This window comes from Dermacentor andersoni, chromosome 3 (genome assembly GCF_023375885.2).
Source record: "Dermacentor andersoni chromosome 3, qqDerAnde1_hic_scaffold, whole genome shotgun sequence".
NCBI classification, from domain to species: Eukaryota; Metazoa; Arthropoda; class Arachnida; order Ixodida; family Ixodidae; genus Dermacentor; species Dermacentor andersoni.
In genome coordinates this window covers 201,675,148-201,695,527 of record NC_092816.1, presented here as the reverse complement: position 1 = coordinate 201,695,527, position 20,380 = coordinate 201,675,148, and the positions used below count along the sequence as shown (strand labels likewise).

General features: G+C 44.6%; 1 protein-coding gene across 1 annotated transcript; it reads left to right on the top strand.

The window, feature by feature from the left end:
* The first annotated feature begins 17,507 nt into the window (after positions 1-17,507).
* LOC126524740 (alpha-(1,3)-fucosyltransferase 7-like) lies at positions 17,508-19,759 on the top strand. Its single transcript, XM_050173020.3, has 2 exons — positions 17,508-17,621; positions 18,080-19,759. Exon 2 carries the CDS (start codon positions 18,084-18,086, stop codon positions 19,578-19,580), a length of 1,497 nt encoding a protein of 498 aa, XP_050028977.2. The 5' UTR covers positions 17,508-17,621; positions 18,080-18,083; the 3' UTR covers positions 19,581-19,759.
* Positions 19,760-20,380: the final 621 nt, after the last annotated feature.

Genomic DNA, 20,380 nt, shown 5'->3' with positions numbered 1-20,380 from the left:
ACATCGGCCAGTTACATATAACCCTGGTGATCTCGTTTGGCTTTGGACTCCCACAAGGAAGCGCGGTTTGTGTCAAAAGCTGCTGGCAAACTACGATGGACCGTATGTTGTCATCGACAAAGTCAGCGAAGTGAACTATACTCTCGCGCGCCTCACGAACACTGGTAGACGTTCTGCTAGGACACACGTCGCGCATGTTGCACGGTTGAAATCATGCACGCCACGACAAGCTAGTTGACTCGCCCAGGGGGCTTTGTCTGCGAGGGGAGGTATGTTACGTCCAAGCGCGTCAAAGGGACGCGGGGATCAAGAAGAGAGGGGAAGAGGAGAACGAAGACTGTGCAGCGGCCATTCCTGTTGTTCGTAGCCTGCCGTTCCTGCTCTCACACGCCTGAATAAACCCCTTTTCCCCGTGCTTGTAACAATATAATGACATACATTTCTTTTGGTACGTATACAGCCCATGTCTTGACGCTGTATAAGTTCAACTATACATCGCAAGTACTGTGTTTTGACCACTATTACTCACATGTGTAAAACCATCACAGCAATTCTTCAACAAATATCACAGCGCTTAGTGACGTACATGCTGTAACTCCCTTGTAAAAGCTTAATACAAACACCTGAGCACACAGAAAGCTAGCAGTGGGCCTACATGGAAATACCACCGCCTCAATACTAATTCACAAGTGTAAAACCAACCAAGCAGTTCTTTAAAGAATATCACAATGCTTAGTGACATACATTTTGTAACTAGCTTATATAAGCTTTATACAAACATGAGAACATACACAAAGCTATCGGTGCACCTACATAGAAGTGCGGCCATCTGAACACTATTATTTGCAAGTGTAAGCTCAACAGAACAGTTCGTTATAGTGACGCCCATTTTGTAACTGCCTTATACAAGCTTAGTGCAAGCACAAGAATGCGGAAAAAAATAAATTAAGAACTTGCTCTATGAATACACAAGCAGATCAACACAAATGGTAAACACTGCTTTGAAGACACTTGACCGTGACAATGCGCAGTACTGTGCAGGTTGAAACTGCCATCCACAAAAGTATTGAGCAATGCTTAAACCACACGCAATAAAGTGCAGAAAGACTGCGTCTCTAATGTACCTATTTAATTCAAATTTCTTGAATATAGGGCTCTCTTGCAGATAAGGCATCTGATCCAACTGACGTGATTTTACACCTGCTAAATGCATACAATGCACTCAGATATCACTGGTAATAATAATTATAAAAGGCATTTAAAAATTTGATAGTATGATGAAGATGCATGACTAGAAAAGTTCTGTCCCCCTCGTACATGTTAAAAAGGTGCAAGTTCGGCACATGTTCTTTTTTTCCGCAATTTTTGCATTAATGGACACCCGGGAACGTCGAACCCACAAAAAAAGAAGATACTGCTGTGTTAATAGTGTTATGAATAATTTTTTGTGAAAGCTTTCTACAGACAAGTTGCAGTCTCGTTTCTGGAGGTTGAGCTGTATCATGCAAAATAACACGGAAAGTGGTCACATGGGAGCATGACACTATGCCATAATGTTCGTTTCAGTTGACTGTCTTGCCCTACAAGTCACTGCTCACTGTGACCAGTGATGGAACAGCCGTGTCTGTGTGATTTTCAACACACTTCTGTCCTATGCCATCCTTACCAGAAGTGGCGGCACATAGATACCCAAATTTCGATAGTGTTGCTTTCTCAGGTGGTTGTTTTTGATTTGCTCAATATCAGTTGGCACTTCAGCTGTATCAAACTTCTTTTTTACCTCTTCAACAACATAAACAACAACCTTATGACACCTGTGTTGTCCTTCTAGTTGCCTACAAAGACCAGTTAATCTAACAACAACACTGACAGTCTCTACTATCTTCTAATGGAGAAGATGTGTGTCCCACCATGTGTTCCACATTGTTGTCGCTATGTGGGCTGGCTGGGGAGGCAACAACTGTAATATGTTTTCATATCTTAAAGTGATGCTTGTACTGTGTTATAACACTTAACTTAGTCTTGCACTTGCTGCACAAGAACACTGGCTCACAGTCGTGGTGAAAAGCTTTTGTATGTTGAGCAAATGAGTTGTATGCACTACAAAAAAAGTCATAGTGATAGCACACATGTTGCTCTACCAGGCCTGGTGCGGTTCCTTCTGACACTGCTGCTGATGCTGACACACTGCTGCTTGCCTCGTACACTGTTGCAGCTGCAGTAGACATGGCCGTCTCTGTATCTATTGCTGCCGTGCCACCTGTCATGGTAACTTCAGGTGGTATCGGGCTCACTTCTGCAACAGATGATGATGATGTGTTGTGTTTTGTGGCGCAAGGGCCCGGTTTGGCCAAAGAGCGCCATGACACGTGGTAATGTTGACGATGTACTATGGAAGATGTGACTTGGCTGTAAAGTGGCCTAAAAATATTCGCTGTAACGTGCGTAAAATCTACGTGCTATAAAATTGTGGCGATGACTAATGACGAATACTATAAACAATAAAATCAATCGTAGAAGAATGATGAAAAATATAAAATATAAAAGATGGTAAAATTACTTGGAGCACTGCTGCCTCGCCAGAGCCCTTGAAACACAAGGGCCTGGAGGCATGTGCTATACGAAATAGCTTTCACAGCGGCATCCTCTGGAGAGAGGAGACGCTATGAACGTATGGGGCTAATTACATGTAAAACAACATCTTTCAGATAACTTAGGACTGCATTGGTGTCAAATAGCGGTTCGGGGCCGAGTAACATTACTGGATGAAGGGGGATCTGCTGCCGGTATGCTAGGGGAAAATGTTTCTTTCTCTCAGATTCGGCTGCCCGACACTCCAGGAGGACGTGGAGGACGGTCAGCCTCTCCCCGCACCTACCACAGGTTGGAGGATCATTTTCAGTGAGTAAAAAGTTATGTGTGCCAAATGTGTGTCCTATTCTGAGGCGACAGAATAGGACATCTGTTCGCCGTGATTTTGTTACGGAGGGCCAAGACCCTAATTGTGGCTTTATCACGTGCAGTTTGTTATTTACTTCTGCGTCCCACTTACGTTGCCAGTGATTTCGCAGTTTCCTTCTTAAAAAAGGCTTCAGGTCTGTGACAGGGACCGAAGCAGCAGGATTAATTGCATGCAATGAAATCGATGTGGCCATCTGGTCTGCTAGAACGTTACCCTCGATGCCCCTATGTCCAGGCACCCAGCATATAATGACATGCTGTTTAGACATATACGCTCTACAGAGAATAGAATAGAGCTCAGTAATTACGGGGTTTCTGTGTTTACAGTGTGACTTCAAGGCTTTCACGACGCTTAGGGAGTCTGTAAATAAAATTGTTTTTTGAATATTTGATTTTCTGATATGTTTCACAGCCGATAATAGTGCATGGGCCTCAGCCGTAAATATACTTGTTTCAGGGTGCAGTACACCTGATTCCGAGAAGGATGGACCAATGGCTGCGTAGGAGACCCCGGCATGCGACTTAGAAGCGTCTGTGTAAAATTCTGTGCACGAGTACTTGTACTGGAGCTCCAAGAAATGCATTTGGATATGTGTCTCTGGGGCATGTTTAGTGACCTCTACAAAGGATGTGTCACACTCTATCAGCTGCCACTCCCAGGGCGGTACTAGCTTTGCTGGAGGCATTAGGCGTTGTTCCAGAACTGGGATATCCATTTCCGTGCTAAGTTCTCTTGCACGCAGTGAGAATGGAAGTCTCATAGAGGGTCGGTTATGAAAAAGTGTTTCACACGTCAAATCGTTAACGGTTGTGAAACACGGATGTTCTTTATTAGAGCGAACCTTGAGAAAATATGTTAAGCTGATGTTTGTTCTCTGAAGATGGAGTGGCCACTCATCTGACTCTACATATAGGCTTTCAACAGGGCTTGTCCTAAATGCGCCAGTGGCCAGACGGATACCCAGATGGTGAACGGGGTCTAACATCTTAAGTGCGCTCGGTGCGGCAGAGTGGTATACTACGGCACCATAATCTAACCGCGATCGAACTAGGCTCCTGTAAATATTCAATAAACACTGTCTGTCGCTACCCCACGATGTGTGGGATAGTATTTTAAGTAAGTTCATTGTTCTAAGACATTTTTCTTTAAGATGTTTTAAGTGAGGAATGAAAGTGAGCCTGGAGTCAAGAATAATACCTAGGAATTTGTGTTCTTTGTTGACAGGAATTTGTTGTCCGCCCAGTTCTACACAAGGATCTGGGACCAGGCCTCTCTTTCTTGTGAAGAGAACACAAGAACTTTTGTGGGGGTTGACCTTAAATCCGTTTTGGTCTGCCCATTTGGACACTTTGTTTAATCCCTGCTGTACCTGTCTTTCGCATACTGTGAGGTTGCAGGATTTGAAGCCTATTTGTATATCGTCTACGTATACGGAATAAAAAATGGCAGGTGGTAGTGAAGCACGTAGTTTGTTCATCTTAACAATAAAGAGAGTGCAGCTGAGCACGCCTCCCTGGGGTACACCAGTTTCCTGGGTAAAGGGACGTGACAGTGCATTGCCGACTTTTACACGGAAGGTACGATTGGACAAATAGCTTTCAATTACTTTCAACATATTTCCACAGATGCCCATTCCCGACAAATCTCGCAAGATCCCGTAGCGCCATGTTGTATCATATGCCTTCTCCATATCGAGGAATATGGAGAGGAAATACTGTTTGTGTACAAAGGCATCGCGAATATATCCTTCAATGCGCACAAGATGATCTGTTGTTGACCGCCCTTGTCTGAAGCCACACTGATGGGGATCGAGTATATTGTTGAATTCAAGGAAGTGTATGAGTCTGTGATTAATCATTTTTTCGAAGAGCTTACACAAACAATTCGTAAGAGCTATTGGACGATAACTTGCTGTCAAGGAGGGGTCTTTTCCTTTTTTCAGGACAGGAACGACAATCGCCTCTTTCCATGTAGATGGGAGGTATCCCGCAGCCCAAATAGTGTTGTAAAGTGTGAGTAGTGTAACTTGTGTGTCAGTATGTAAGTTTCTGATCATATCATACATGACTCTGTCAGGTCCCGGTGCAGTGCTTTTGCATGTGTTCAACGCAGCTCTCAACTCCGCAATACTGAAAGGCCGGTTATAGGGTTCATTCTGCCTGGAGTTTCTAATAATTGGCTTACATTCTTCTATCTGTTTATATTTGAGAAAGGACTGAGAATAATGGGTTGAGCTCGAGACGCCCTCAAAGTGCTCCCCAAGTGAGTCTGCCTGAGCTTGCAGGGTATCGCCTCGTGTGTTTACCAGAGGGAGTGATTGTGCTTGTCGCCCTATTATCCTAATAACCCTGCTCCAGACCTTGGCCTCATCTGTGTACGAGTTGATGCCCGATAAAAACTTCTGCCAGCTTTCTCTTCTGGCCTGTCGGCGGGTTCGCCTGCCTTCGGATTTTACTTTTTTAAAGTGGATAAGATTTTCTGCAGTGGGAGAAGCGCGTAGCAAACCCCACGCTTTGTTCTGTTTTTTACGTGCGATCCTACAATCGTCGGTCCACCACGGGACGCGCCGTTTGCACGAGAGGCATTGTCTCCTGCATCGAAGAACCAATAAGAACAGCCTGAATTAATAAACATAGCTCTAAAAAGTATGGACATCAAAACTTAACCTCAAGCTTTGCACATCAATGACCAGGCTTTATGAATAATACTTGCAGGAGGAGTTACACAATTGTGTGTGTACATTACTGTTAAGCCTCATTAGAAGAGATACTCAAGAGGCACGGGAAACATGTCTCTCGAAACCAAAAATTTTAAAACACTGAGGAGCCAGACTAGATCACTTTTTTATGCATCATCACTAAAGTATGTTTAGATATATCTGAACGAATAATTGCTCAGGGTGGCTTAAAGGGCCCCTAAACCATTTCTCGACATTTTTTGAACATTTCAAGTAAACACGCACATCAAAATCAGAATGCCGTCACAATTGACGATGCCAAAGGCCACAGTGCGTAGCACTGTGGGAGCACCACAATATGAAGAAAACGACCCCGTGCGCCTCTCTGGACTTATCCTGCACCCCCCGGTTTGTCCTCATGACATAAGGAAACAACTTGATTGCAGTAATGGCTGCATGTGATCTGATTTGATTGAAACAACCAATACGTAAGGTTTCCCTGTATGTAATTTTATCAGAGTGCTTTTTAGATGTCCTGCTGCCGATTCTGGCTGCACGATGTTTCTCATGCTTTTTGGCACGATTCCTTTCTTTTCCACTCCACTCTTTTTTCTGGTTTTCTCCCCTTTCCCTTCCCCCTTGCGTAAAATAGCCCACCTGAAGTATCAAATCTGTTTAATTATTGTGTGTATCAAACCTGTGGTCTCTTCTCTGTGGTATGTGTTGTATTTTTGCGCTGTACAAGTCAATTCAAAATAAAAGATGGAATGTCCCTGCCTTTAGTTTAATTGTATGTGCATATATATATATATATATATATATATATATATATATATATATATATATATATATATATATATATATATATATAAATATATATATATATATATGTGTCTCTCTCATGTTTTGAAATATATGTACATTCAGGAGTGCCTGCATGCTCTTCTCCCCTGCTCCAGTGAGGAAAAGGAGAGCCTTTTTATGTACCATAGTAAAACATTCATAGGTTTTCGCTGTGCCCATTACATCACTTATCATATGGATGTGTCACAATACAGAGTAGCAGTGGTCCACAATACTAACCCATCCCAACATAACTATAAATTAGCACATACCGACATGCTGTGAAACAGCTGCTGCAAAGCCGCTGGTGCTGGCAATTTCTGCAGCACTGCAGTGGTACAGCCGAGTGCCACCTGTATAGTGACAAATGCATATGCATGTTAGCAACTCACTAGTTGCTGATGGTTTCATAAGCTTTACACTACACAATAAAGTAATCTAGACAACTTTGTTGGAACAAACATACATAATTAGGACACCATTTAAAGACTAACACGATTAATTGCTCCCAATCTCCCACTCACTAAGGGATAATACTACTGAAACATCGGTGGAGAGCTCAGATTAACGCAGCCCATAAAGGACAAGCTTTCTTTGAGGAAAACAGCTATAACAGCGGTTAGATTTCTTGATCATTTTATGTGCTAGCTTTGATTTAAATGTCCTGCAGTACTATAAAATATGAAGTGCCGCATTTCTAGCAGCAGAAGGCGTCGTCAGCCTCATGGTACAACTGATTTTTGCACTGTTTGTGTCAGTGATCCGACACATACAAAGAAAACCGAATTCACACATACATATACAGTACCAAGTGCACTCCTCCTTCTGAAAACGCAGCCGCCAGTTCCAATGCTGCTGAAAGGAAAGGTTATATAGAGTGCGAGACTGCATGGAACTACCACTTATGACTGTAAGTGTATGATCTGCTGATTGGAGAGGTAGTCACATGATATTTCTAGTCTCTTTTAGAAGCACTACTAAAGGATGAATTAAAATCTATTCATAAGTCACGAATTTCACGCATCCACAGTTTGGTTAAATAACTTGTGAGGAAAAGACATGTTTACCTGGAATAGCAACCTTTTTTCCCGCTGCAAAATTTTCCTTTGAATTAATGAAATAACTTTACAGCGTCATAATATATTGTGTTTCTCGCAACTACTTGCCGGCAGTGGCGAGTTACAGTGTTTATATCTGACTCATTGGGCGACAATACTGCCAAACACAAATGCTTCACGAACACCAGGACACGTCCCTCAAAGAAAATAGCAACCATATATGCCTCTGTGAGACATGATCGCACCTTTGTGGTCAAAATGTACATTAGAACGACACCACCATCTCATTAAAAAAAAAGCCTCAGTACAAGCAGCAGCTAACTGCATAATGTGAAATTGCAAGTGATGTCCACTTACTGGTGGCCTGTGTTTGAGTCGCTTCTGGCAGTTGACTGGGTGCTGAAAAATGCACGTCCTGGGTTGTCCCCACAAAACATACAGGGTTATGTCAAATGTTGAAAATATATATACACCGGCATTTCATAAGTTGCAAAGCAAATGAGTAAACTAATGAACAACTGTAATGTAAACAGAGTACACATAAGATAGGCTGTCAACTGGTAATGCATTTTGCAAAAAACCTAATGCATAGGAAAGACTATATTTATACACACGAAGCTGACACACAATTTAAATCGCTCTAGGTTTTTCCGTGCAGTATATTCAATTTATTATGTCTTGTGGTTAGAGAAAAATTAGTGTAAATTACGCACTAAATTATGTACCCTGGAAAACTTTTCTTCAATATGCACCTTTGCGCGCTTTGAATGAGTAGCGTTGTAAAATTTACATACATGGCATTTAACATAGTTGCTGAACACGGATTTACTTTGCCCTGTGTCGTGTACAGTGAGCTAGATATATCTGCCCCCCCCCCCCCTTTTTGTACTAGCCATACTGCGTGCTATTGCACCTATACGCACGTCAATAAACCTCACGACACAGAAATAAAAAGCGCCGATCACCCATGCCTGCATGTTTGTAGGGGGCCTAACCTAACCAAGAACGGGCTGTTGCTTTTTATAGTAAACACAGGCACCATGCTAATTGCAAGTATGTATCATGTCACTAAGAAAATATGCAATTTCATTGTACCACTATTTTTTTATCACATGGATGTATCTGTTGAGAGGCAAGACAAAAGCAGTCACTTCTCAGAACTAATCAGCTTTTTTAAAACACATTTCTAACTTTTCAATGACACTTGCTGCTATGTGTTTGTCTCCAGAGGGCATACTTGATTTGACTTTCCAATCGGAGAAATTACATAAATATACCATGTTAAGATGACTGCCTGGAGCACGTGAGAATTTTCCTCTTGGTGTAACATACTGTATCTTGATTTTGTTTACATTTGGTCAAATGGTACACCCAATATACCCACATACTAGTTTTCTTGTCCAAATTGCATGCCAATGTATTTTGATTTTTTGACATTGGCTCCTCTGCACTACTTGAAGTCGCGCTGCACTGGCTCTTTCACATCCTCGTGTCCTTGCAGCTGCCTTCTTGCGTTATATAAAGCAGGTGCCTGAAAAATATCGTATGCAAAAGTCAACACAAGGGCATGGTGCAAAACAACATCAAGACAGTCAAGGCCATGGCAATAAAAGAAAGTCTTAGCTCTTAGTCTTCTTAGTGAAATGCATGCAAAACATCCAAATGACTGCAACAGTCAACTGCTAAATTAACTTCAATTTTAGATTTACACCAAAAAGAAATAACGGACTGTTCATCCTTGTTGGGCACAAATGTTTGAATACTCCTGCTAATCAATAGCATATTGGTCATTTTCAGACATCATAGGTCTGTCATGGGTCTGGTGTATCGCAAACACCACTTGTGACACATCCTAAGCACGTGCCCAGTGTGCCCCCCGCACCATCCCTGGTTGTGCCACTGCTGAAGCCATAATTTGAGGATTATAGCTGCAAACATGATGCTCAGTAGGGATGAAAATATTGTCCTTCAGTTAAATGGATATATGTATGCGCCTATAAAAAAGGGCAACAAGGCAAGCTTACCCACATTTCAATACTAACAAGAAAGTTCACTGCGACCTGCATCTAAGCTTACTAAAAGGCATGAACTTATTTTCATGTATGAGGTGCGCAATGGAGTTGATTTTTTACAGACCCGACTTACTGCTGCAGTTTTAAATCTAGCATTTTAGATTCTTGAAGGCATGTAAAAGTTGCAGTTAAACCGCAGTTATTAGTTTATTACACCAACCTATTGTTCTGTGTACGACAGACTGGCAACACGGAATTAAAGCAACATTTTATTTTGATATTTTATTTCTCTACTAAAAATATTCAAGCGATAAACACATTTTGATCTGCCATGCAATAGCAAAATGCACACATTACGCTTGTAACCCCCAGAGGAAGGCTGATTTAGCTATTCATATGACATAACTCTGACACGCCAACTCATATTAGCAAATGCAAAGGCATTTCCAAAACAATAAGCGTATGCAAAGCGCCCTTGCAATTGTAATTCCACACAGCAGCCATTATATTCGATGCCGATGCATAACTAGCTGCTCGACAATTAACCGAGTTCGTAGACATAAGCATCCTTTCAGTTTTGCACCGTGCACGAAAACCGCAACCGGAGAGAAAACCAGACCTACCTATAATCACACCATTTCAATACATGAGCAAAAACAGTTCAGTCTTAGGGATAAACACTGTGAGAGCGATTTAGTGCGCGACGGCGATGAGCGACGGCTTCGAGCGACAAAACGGGCCGTCGCTTGAACAGATGGCTCGGTTCTGGAAATCTAGAAATCGTCGCTCGTCGCCCGAAAGTGCTATGAGCGACTAGCCAATAGCGCGAAGCCGGAACTGGATGTACATCGCTCAAATACTACCGATTGTCGCGCGGAACGAGCAAATGATTCAATTTTTATACGTGCAAGGATAAGAACCTACGGCAAGACCTCCGGAAATATTTTATGCTACTTTTTATAGTAAAATACATCAACGTAAATTACTAAAGCACGCGTCACGCGTGATTGCAGCCCTCATACCGGCAACAACGGGGAGGCGTCGCTCAATATCGTCGCTCGCACGGAGTACGACTTGTAGGCGACGAGCGAACGCGACAGCCATCTCCATCGCGTCGCTTGTAGCTGCCGCGCGCAAGATCGCTTATATGGGGTTTATACTTCTTTCAGCATAAAACATGGATTCCTCATGCGTTTTCAGTAAGTTCAAGATAACGCGCCCAACTGACCTCTTGCAGCATGCAGCTGAATGCCTGCGGCAAAGTTTCTAACTAGCACTGGTGCTGCACGTAACTTCAGTGGTCGCAGATTCCCCCTGCGCGAGACACCGTCAAGCGCGCGCTTTATTTATAAAAAAGCATGCTGCCAGCAAAATTACGCCTTCTGTTATGTGGTTCCTTAGTTCAACAGCGTTCCGTACACAGTATACTGCCAAACTGAATAAATTCAAACACACAAAACGCACGCTAATCACGCTCCGCATGGGCTCGGAATCACAGGCTGGTGAGCGAACCATTTTAAGCGTCCTCTCGCCTGGCGTCTTATTGAACATACCATAGTTCTGGCAGCGTTTGCGATCTTTAGAGCTCTTACGGACACCGGCAAAGTGATAAAATCACATGCAGTTATCGCGACGACTGGCTTTTTCGATCGACATCGAGAGACACAGCGCGTATGCCTAGTCCTTTGTCAATCGCGTCGGCTAAGCGCAGCGACGACTTCCTGGCGATAGCATGACATATACGGACAATGTGCACCTAAGTTAGAATTCACTTACCGTGGAGGACTTGCTGTTATATCCAAGGCATGACGAACGACTGTCGTGTTTTCGTGGCGACGCGAGATGGCTGACATACGATCTCCCTTGGCTGGCCTTTGCTGCTGCTGTGCTGCTCGGCGGACGGATCACCTTTCTCCGGTGCTGTGTTGTTCCGCGATCTTGTGCGCGCGCGCGCGGTGGAGCAACTCCGAGTGAAAAAGTAGAGCGCTCGCTACGCGTTCCTTTGAACTGCGGCGTTCCTTTGAACTAAGGAGAGGCCCTGACGTCACTCTTTGTGAAGCAAAAGTGAAGCCGCAATTTGCCGTTGCTCATGGCGATGCTCCGCCTTTTGGGCCACCCTCCTCTCTTGTTTACATCTTTCGCGAAGCCGCGCTGCGCGTGGTGTCACGCGCTCGCGCAACATCTGGCAGAGCACGGTGCAGGTAACACAGCGCAACAAGACACGGTGACTAACGCAAACCCGCCCACTCGACGCCTTTGCCACGGCCCGAAACCTACCAGAGCAACACGTGTGAGCGCTCAAAACCATAACAACGCCGCCATTGTGGGCCAAAAGGCGTGGCCATACAACAAAAAAAAACAAAAAAGAAGCAAAAAAATGAGAACCTACTACGTCATTTCCGCCACACTTTTCTCCTAGCGCGCGGAGGGGGTAGGGCCTCTCCTTAGTTTTCTTCCTCCGTGCTTAGAAGCAAAACGATGTGTTCTTTGCTCAGCGTGCATGAATGAAACATTGCCATGTTCGGGGCCAGCCACCTACAGTTGAAGCAGAAGATTACGCTATGTTTTGTTCTCTATTGCCGCAGGAGTAGAACGGGCATTCTACTCTCTCTCTGAAGGGGAGAGTGAAAAGCACATTTCACTCTCTCCTTGGTGAGAGAGTGAAATGGCGTAGTTTTAGACAAGCATCTGAAATTCACTCTGCATGCGCAGTCACTTGTCCGTAAGATTTCTTTTGGAATACGCGCCATAATCAAAACCCGCTCATATTTTCAGCCGCACATTATCCATTCCCTTTATCACGCACACATTCACAGCCATTTATCTTACTGCGTATCAGCCTGGGGAAACACATACCTCGCTCACCTCAGCCAACTTCAACGCCTGCAGAATCAGGCGCTTCGTCTCATGACTTTCAGCCATTTTCTATTCAATTCAACGCCACTTTATTGCAGTTTAAAAATTCATCCTCTTCACCAGCTTTTTCAGTTCAAGTTAACAATCGTGGTCTATAAGTTATTTCGCAATATTGCACATATAAATGGTTTTGTTGCTGAAACGTTCGTAAATACTAACACTACTAGGTTCTCTGAACTCGATAATCGTCTTTTACCTAAAGTGCGCACAAACTATGGTAAGTTCACTACCACATTTGCGGGAATAAAACTGTGGAATTCAATTCCACATACCATTAAATCATCCCCCACAGAGCATATATTCTAGAACCAAGTCAAGAAATATTTTATGCAGCAGCTCTCTTCATCCTAAGAACTGACTTTTGTGATTGTAATAATATTTCACTTGGCTATTGTACTATGTTATATTACTCCTATTTTTATTGTGTTGTAAATTTGCGTTACTTGTTCACTACAGAAGTTTTCTTCGCAATTTTTGTCTTACTAAACCGCTTTATATTCTTGTTTCTTTCGCACTGTTCCTTATTTTTTATGAACTTGTTTGTAAATTCACCGTAACCAATGCTCTATCTGTATCTTGCTTTTTTTTTATTTTGTTCATGTATGGGAGTCCCCCTGACAGTTTCTAACTTTGGGACTCCCTGTGTAGTGCTAATTCTGTATACAATCCTTTGTAAAACTCACATTGCATGCAATGCATTTCACTCTCCTCGACATTTTGCGAGAGTAAAACGACGCTTTGAAGAGTGAACCGGCCGCTTCACTTCTGCGATACCCTTCCTAGTTTTTAGAGTGTATTCTGAAGCTTTCTTCTACTGTTTTTACTAGAGCTTCCTTACTTTTTGGTCCTAGTTCATTAATAAGCCTAACGGGAACCTCGTCTAGCGTTGTGACTTTGCGCTTAGGAATTTTCTCTTCGGCTTTCTTCCAGTTCAAAATTTTCAGCACCACCTCCTTTCCAACTGGTTGTCTTTCATGCTCTTTTTTTCTTTAAATACAACCTCTTAATTGCCTTGGAAAGATTCCGCTGTTATTTTTAGATGTCATTTAAAGCGGCTTCCCCTTCCAGTTTGTTTTCATCTTTGTCTAGAATATGCTGATATATTGCCGTTGACTTCCTGCCTAATAATTATATGCTGTTCCAAAATATTCATGGTACAGCCTTATTTTTATCACGTATTTCTGATAACCAACGTTCACTCTCACCTTTTATCTTGGCTTGCACCAGTATTTGTACCGGATACTTATTCTACGGGTGTATTTCCCATTTACTGGTTACTTCATCCTGTGGAAACTGTGCCTTCTTTGCCTGCCTGTGCTCTCGAGATGCTTTCTGTCGTTGGGTGATCGCTTCTCGTATCTCCCCTGTTCCACCAGCTTTTCGGTTTCTTTTTTCCTTTAAAAGAAACATTTCTTTCTCCTTCCGTATTGCTGTCGTTATTACACTTACAAGCTCACTGCATTCCCACTCTTTAATTGAAAATTTGTGAAGTTCTTCCTCGACTCTAGTGACTACTCGTGTTATTTGTTCAGCATTCAAATTCGGACTGGCCATGTTGCACCGCATGCTTTCTTTCTTAATTACATACCCCATATTCGAAATGATGTGTTTATGGTCACTCCCTATGCTTTTATACCCTTCATCATCAATGTCGATTTCTCTCAGTTTATCATGAATTGCTTCTGTCATCAGACAGTAATGAATGGTTGTATGCCGGTTTCCCAATTATTACATGATTTGCCCTTCATACTTAGGCCCTGTGTTGACAATAACGAGGTTATGTTGCTCACAAAGGTCTAGCATTGACTTCCCGTTGTTGTCGGTATAGCCATTTAAATCCTGTACGTGGGCATTCATGTCACCTAACAGGATAATTTCATCATCATTCTCGAAACCCTTAATATCAGCACTTATCCATTCCACTAACTCTTTGTCCTATTCTGTGCAATTATTTCCGGTCTACAAATACGCAACACCAAGCCAAGTTTCTTTCCCAGTCATTGTACCTGATAATAAAAGATGCTCTTGGCATTGTGAATTTACTCTTTTCCTTTTGGCTCCCTGATGGATCAGCATTCCGACTCCCCCTCCCTTTCTTTCCGACTTAGTTCTGTTGCACCCTTCCCAAACATATTTCTCAATAACTGGCCCCTCTTCTGAGCCTCTAAGGTGCGTTTCTGTAACCGCATACACCCTTATTTGTTTTCTATGTACCTGCTCCTCAATCTCTGCCCAATTTTCCTTTCTTCTGCCGCCCTGCATGTTTCTGTAGCCTACTGCATGGCGAGCTCTTTTTCTTGCTTTTCTCCTTTTTCTGTTATCGACGGCGATGCTCTTCTGATGTTCCCCTAGGGGACCTTCTTCATTACTATCTACTCTGACCTCCTGAGCGCCCGCGGGCCCCCTAAAAGCAACAGCGCGACCACCAAGTCGTCAGCCTACTTCTCGTGCAAGCCTGTAATTGAAGTGGATCCCGTCTCGTTGAAAACTACCACACCTTCTCACTTCCCTGCTTACTTCGATAACCTCGAAGCCTTTCCCTCGGCTCATTTTCTACATCGCCTCATTAGCAGCCGCTACAGCTCTTTGTACGTGACTGTCACATACAGTCACTTCCGGCACCATGCACACCACGATCTGCGCCTGAGGGAACAGCTCGCGCAAGTCGTCCACCCTCTTCGCCAAGCGCTGGACTAGTTCTGTTCCTTTCCTGTTTAGGATGTTATTTAGCCTACCTGCTACTATGACAACGTTGCGCACGTGGGCATTTTCCGTGAGCTTTGCTTTCGCTCCCCCCGTGACAGAAACCAGTTTCCCATCTGGAAATGTCCCTACCACCACTCTTTTATCGCCTTTCACCCTTTCCACAATTGCTTCTGAGCACCTAGTCAGGTTGTAGTTGCCGGCGATAATCACCATTTCACTCTCTCCGACTTCTCCCTGCTTCGCTTTGTCCTTTTCCGCGTTAATCGGACTCGACAAGGGACATTGACCCCTGCGCTCCTGTTATTTTTTTTTTTTTAGCATGGCGGCCTCAAGGTAGGCGCCACTCTTTCCAGCTAACCCTTCGCACCACGTTGCACGCATTCCACGTACTTTGCTGGTAATTATCTTTTCCCTGCAGCATGTGTAGCCATGGTTGCGGTTGGGCACCACACATTTCCTCCCCATCCCCCAGAAAATGAGGGTTGGAGACCGATCGCTTTTGTCGCAGCGCGGAAAGCACGCGCAAAATCCCAGAAGCCACCGTGCAATGCCAAAGCCCGCGAGAGCTTTATTAGAAACGGAAAGCCTGCAGATCCCGAAAAAGCACGACAGCTTGCATCTCCGAATTGGGAGGTTTCCCTCCCAAGGTCACCTACGCGTGCGCTCGCACCACATGCGAACTATGTGAACTGTGGCTGTGTCGGCACACGCCATCTGCTCCGGGATAACTACTTGTGTCTCGTTTCGAGTGCAGTACGGAATCTGATAAATACAGTATTCATTAATAGATGTTCGTACAATGTCCGCCACTTCAATTTATTAAGGTTAAAGAATGAAATCTTTGAAAAGTTTTAATATATGAGAGGATATCACTATTTTTGTTCGTCGCGTAGATGGAAAAACATCTGAACGATGGCAACGCGTCGGACGCGTTATCTGTCATGTTGCGGTGAAAACTTCATTTTCTGTTCGACCGGCCGTGGCTTTATCGTGCCGGCGGCCTGCGCTGTCGCGGCCTAGCAGATTCGTATTCTGAAATACTTCTTTCTCTGTGGCAAGGGAAAAAAAGAAAAAGTGAAGAGCAGCCGGTAAATTAACGCAAGCGCACAGTGTCAGCGAAGCTGAAGATTTGCATGCACTAAGCACCCATTGGAAGAAGCAATTCGCCGGCAAGCTGGGACTTCCCGTAAGAAGCAAGACAAAATTTTAAAAAACTAACATCTTCTTTATTGTAATTGATCTGCAGCAACACGTGGACGGTCAACTAACAACGCTTAGCGTGCAGCATGTCGTTATGAAAGGGCGCCGTATCTTTTTCAACAAATGAAATATGACATTTTTCTAAAATTTTCGCGCCTTGAGTGCTAGTAAGCAATGTATTCTCATTGTTGTCCATAACACTAACCTGGAATACCATCCGCAATGTAAATTTACTATGTGCTATAACTCAAATGGCACATACAAGTGTGAGAAGTGAATCTAGTGAAAATGTGCCCATGGGAAGATGGCCGTCACGTAATGCAAATGGCTACTCAACAACTCTTGAATAAAGGGACACATCAAGCCGCTATAAGAGGAAAGAATGAGATTTGTTTACTTGTTGCCTTAAGAAGCAAGCAGCTCAAATGGTTGCGACGGTTCCTGCATCTTCTATCACTTAGCAGCTTGCGAAATTCCTGTTCGATAAAAGGAGCCGTCAATATTGGGTGACAGAAGACATCCTGTAGTAAGGGCGAATATTATTGGAAACCACTGTCCATATTTCCGCGCACCGGGAGCTCGAAAACAAATGAAAGAAGTTAAAGAGGCAAACTGACGTCCGTTTGTACCGCAGTAAATTGGGCTTCATTTTATTATCTTAAGGAAAGTAAGACAGACAGTCAGAAAGGTATTACATCCCTCGAACACATCTTAAGGACCTCGTGTGCTTCCAGGTGCGAAGTAGCCAATCACTCAAAATCGAACCTCGCTTTCTGCCAATTGGCTGGACCGCAGTGCCACGCCTAAAACACACCTGCCATTTAAAAGCAATCCAACTGAAAGTAGGACATATTAAACAGGCTGCTAATTTATGAAAACAATCGGTACTCACCAACGCACCGTAGTTGCAGGCTCGGCTACGAAGGCTAGAAAAAGTATTCGACGCAGCTTGGTGAAATTTTTTTTCTTTGGTCAATAAAAAAGTGACTAAAGTAGCACCGACAAAATTATATGCGCACATCGGGCTATGGCGTCGTGTCTGTAGCAACGTTCGATTCTTACAACGCTTATTCTCGGCCACTTCCGCTTCCGTCACTGCTGAGTGACAACGATTCCCGCCGCAAAATAACCACTCGCTTGTTCGCTGTGCGCGACAGCAAGACGTTTGCGCATTTGGCAAGGTGGACGCTGGAGAGGAAGGGCGCGTGCGTGCTACCGTAGTTCAGGCATCTTTTATATTCCGAGAGGTAAGACTATACAGATCGTCGTCTTGATGCAATGCAAACGCAATGCAGCAGCTGCTATTTATTCTGCCAAATCTTTCCGCACGTTGCATTCGGCATTGGACGTCTCGCGGTAGAATGTTTGCTTAACAGGTGATACCCTAATAAGTTTGCTACAACGGACACTCGTAATGGCACGCGCAACTTTCTAAGAAACTACCTTCGTTTGACCTAATAAGGGAAGGGAGAAAGAACCATTTCGAAATTTCTATCATAATTACTAACAATTTTATCTCCTGTTTACCTTAATAAGCGGGGCGTGTTTCTTCGGGTAAGGTTTTTTCTTTCCGTTGTTTCAATCTAGTAGTAAAAAAAATCTAGTCGTTTGCAGTTCTTTGTTTCGACAACACGGCTCCTAATTGCAGGAGCCGTAGTGCTTCATTCGCATGCATTTTTCACTAACTATGCTTTTTTTACATCAGCTTCATGGCAGACCCTCAACCCGCTGCTCCAGGGAGCTCACGGAGGGTTACTTTCCGATTAGATGCTACGAGCGTTCCCGAGAGGTTCGAGATATTGTCTCATCCCAACGAACCTCCGCCCTCTTCATCCCGCCGTCAACGGGCGCAACAACCTGGGCCTGAAGACCCGAATCCCGATGACGACGGATCAGAGACAGGGTCGCGACCTTTCCGAGTACTTTGCCTTAGCAAGAACCAACTTTACATCGCCTTAGCAATTCTCCTATTCGGGGCGGTCTTGTCTTGCTTACAATTCTACTCGGCCTACCTGCTTCATCAACGGGAGTCGCCGGCGCCGTGGGCCTACTGGCGATTGCGCAAGAACGACAACGGCATTCCACGCATACTGCTGTGGAATCGCATCATGAGGCCGCTTTCCTTCGACCTTAACGTCCGGGGTCTACACACGCGCTGGTCGTCCAACGTGACCACCTGCCCGCTCGACGGCGACGTCTCAGTAGCGTGCGAAATCACAGACAACCGTACCCGCCTCATGTGGAGCGATGCCGTCGTGTTGGAGGCAGATCGGCTCGATACCTTGGACCTTCCGAGCGACGAACGCAAAATTGCGATGCACACCAAATTTCCGATGTGGATTCTGTGGGCGCAGGATCACTATTCGCCATCGAGCAAACTGCCGCGCAACTTTGTCATTGGTGAAGATGGCAGTTCTTGCCAGACTATTCGGAATTGCTTCAACTGGACCATGGGTCACCGGGAGGACGCCGACGTCGTGGTGCCTTACAAGCCGTGGCGCTGCGGTGTGCTTGGAGATGCGGCTGTGGCTGGCATCGCAGAGCGCAACCGTAAAGCGATCGCCCGTTCGCATCACTTGAAACCAGCTGCGTGGATTGCCGGCCCTTGCGAGGAACATAGCTACCAATTAATGCGCTACAGGCACATGAATGAAGAAATGGACGCCAAACATCCCACCACCCCGCTATTGTACCTCGATCTGATTCGCGGCTGCGGAAGTGGATTCTGCCAGACGAGGCAGCAGTGCTTGCGATATATTGCTGCAAACTATTACTTCATCGTCGTTAGACTGGAGCCTGACTGCTTCCACAGCCAGTACGAGCTCATCTACGACGCCTTCGAATACGACCTGGTCCCTGTCGTGTTGGTGCCGCCCAACACGACCCTCAACGTCCCGCCTCATTCCGTGGTGAGCTCGGCAGACCTTCAACAGTCTGGCGAGCTAGCTGGATTCCTGAGTTATTTAATGAGGAACAGTGCAGAATACAAGCGCTACTTCGAGTGGAAGAAGCGCTGCTCCTTCATCGCCAACGTCGTCGACCTTTGTCCGCTGTGCCGAGCTCTTCACGAGCCGTTCGCTCGCCAGCCGAAGAATCCCGACGCCTACGACTGGTGGACGGCACGCGCGATATGCCACGGTTACACTCCGCCTTTGTATGGCTTGGACTGGGCTTTCGCAGACCCAAAAGATCCTTGGTATTTTTAGCCAAGGATCTTCGCAGGTTTTTTTTTTTTTTTGCTTCGCCTGTGCGACGTGTGCAACGCGATAACGGCATTGCTGTCAATTTATCCAACATTGGGCTCTTGTTTTTTTTTTTGGATGCCCGGACTGCTGTTCTTTAATATGTAGTTTGCGAAATAAACATTGTGATTAGGTGTACAAGATTTACGGCATCATTCCTCGTCTGGGCAGCGTGCACCGAATTCGTCGTTGCCTCGCACTTTAGGGCATCGAATGGAGCGTGCACTGTCCCTGATCGCGAACGCCCACATCAGACTAGAGCTGCGCAGAACTGGCAGACCTTCAATGTTTAAAGCACGTGGAATGCTACTACTATCAACGTGCACATGCCTAGCATTCGTTACGTGGCGTTCACGAAAGCCGCTGTAAATTGCTTCCTTGTGCTTCCAGTTTCGGTGTCCGGGCAAGCTCTTGCGTTTTCTGGCAAAACAACTGCAAAGATGCCGTAATTGAATCTGTTTTTAGGCCGAGCTGGCCAATGTAATAGCGCCTTGCAGTATGTTATGGCTTCTTAATTATGTCTGCTTTGCAACCAATTCGCGCGATTGTAACTATCGTTCGACATGCGCAAGTGTCGTTAATGTAGCGCACACGCACCAGGAATGTGCAATACTAGCATCGCCAGACGCATTGTCTTCGTAAGCAAAATACACTGTGAAGTTTATTCACTACGGAATATGTGGTACACCATTTCTGCTGCATACAATTGTTTCCGCGATTTTATTTACGCGGTTTATACAATGCAGCAGCGATGTCCACATATA

What these genes read in the sequence shown, in the direction of transcription:
- LOC126524740 (XM_050173020.3), top strand. Translation starts at nt 18,084, where the DNA reads ATGGCAGACCCTCAACCCGCTGCTCCAGGGAGCTCACGGAGGGTTACT.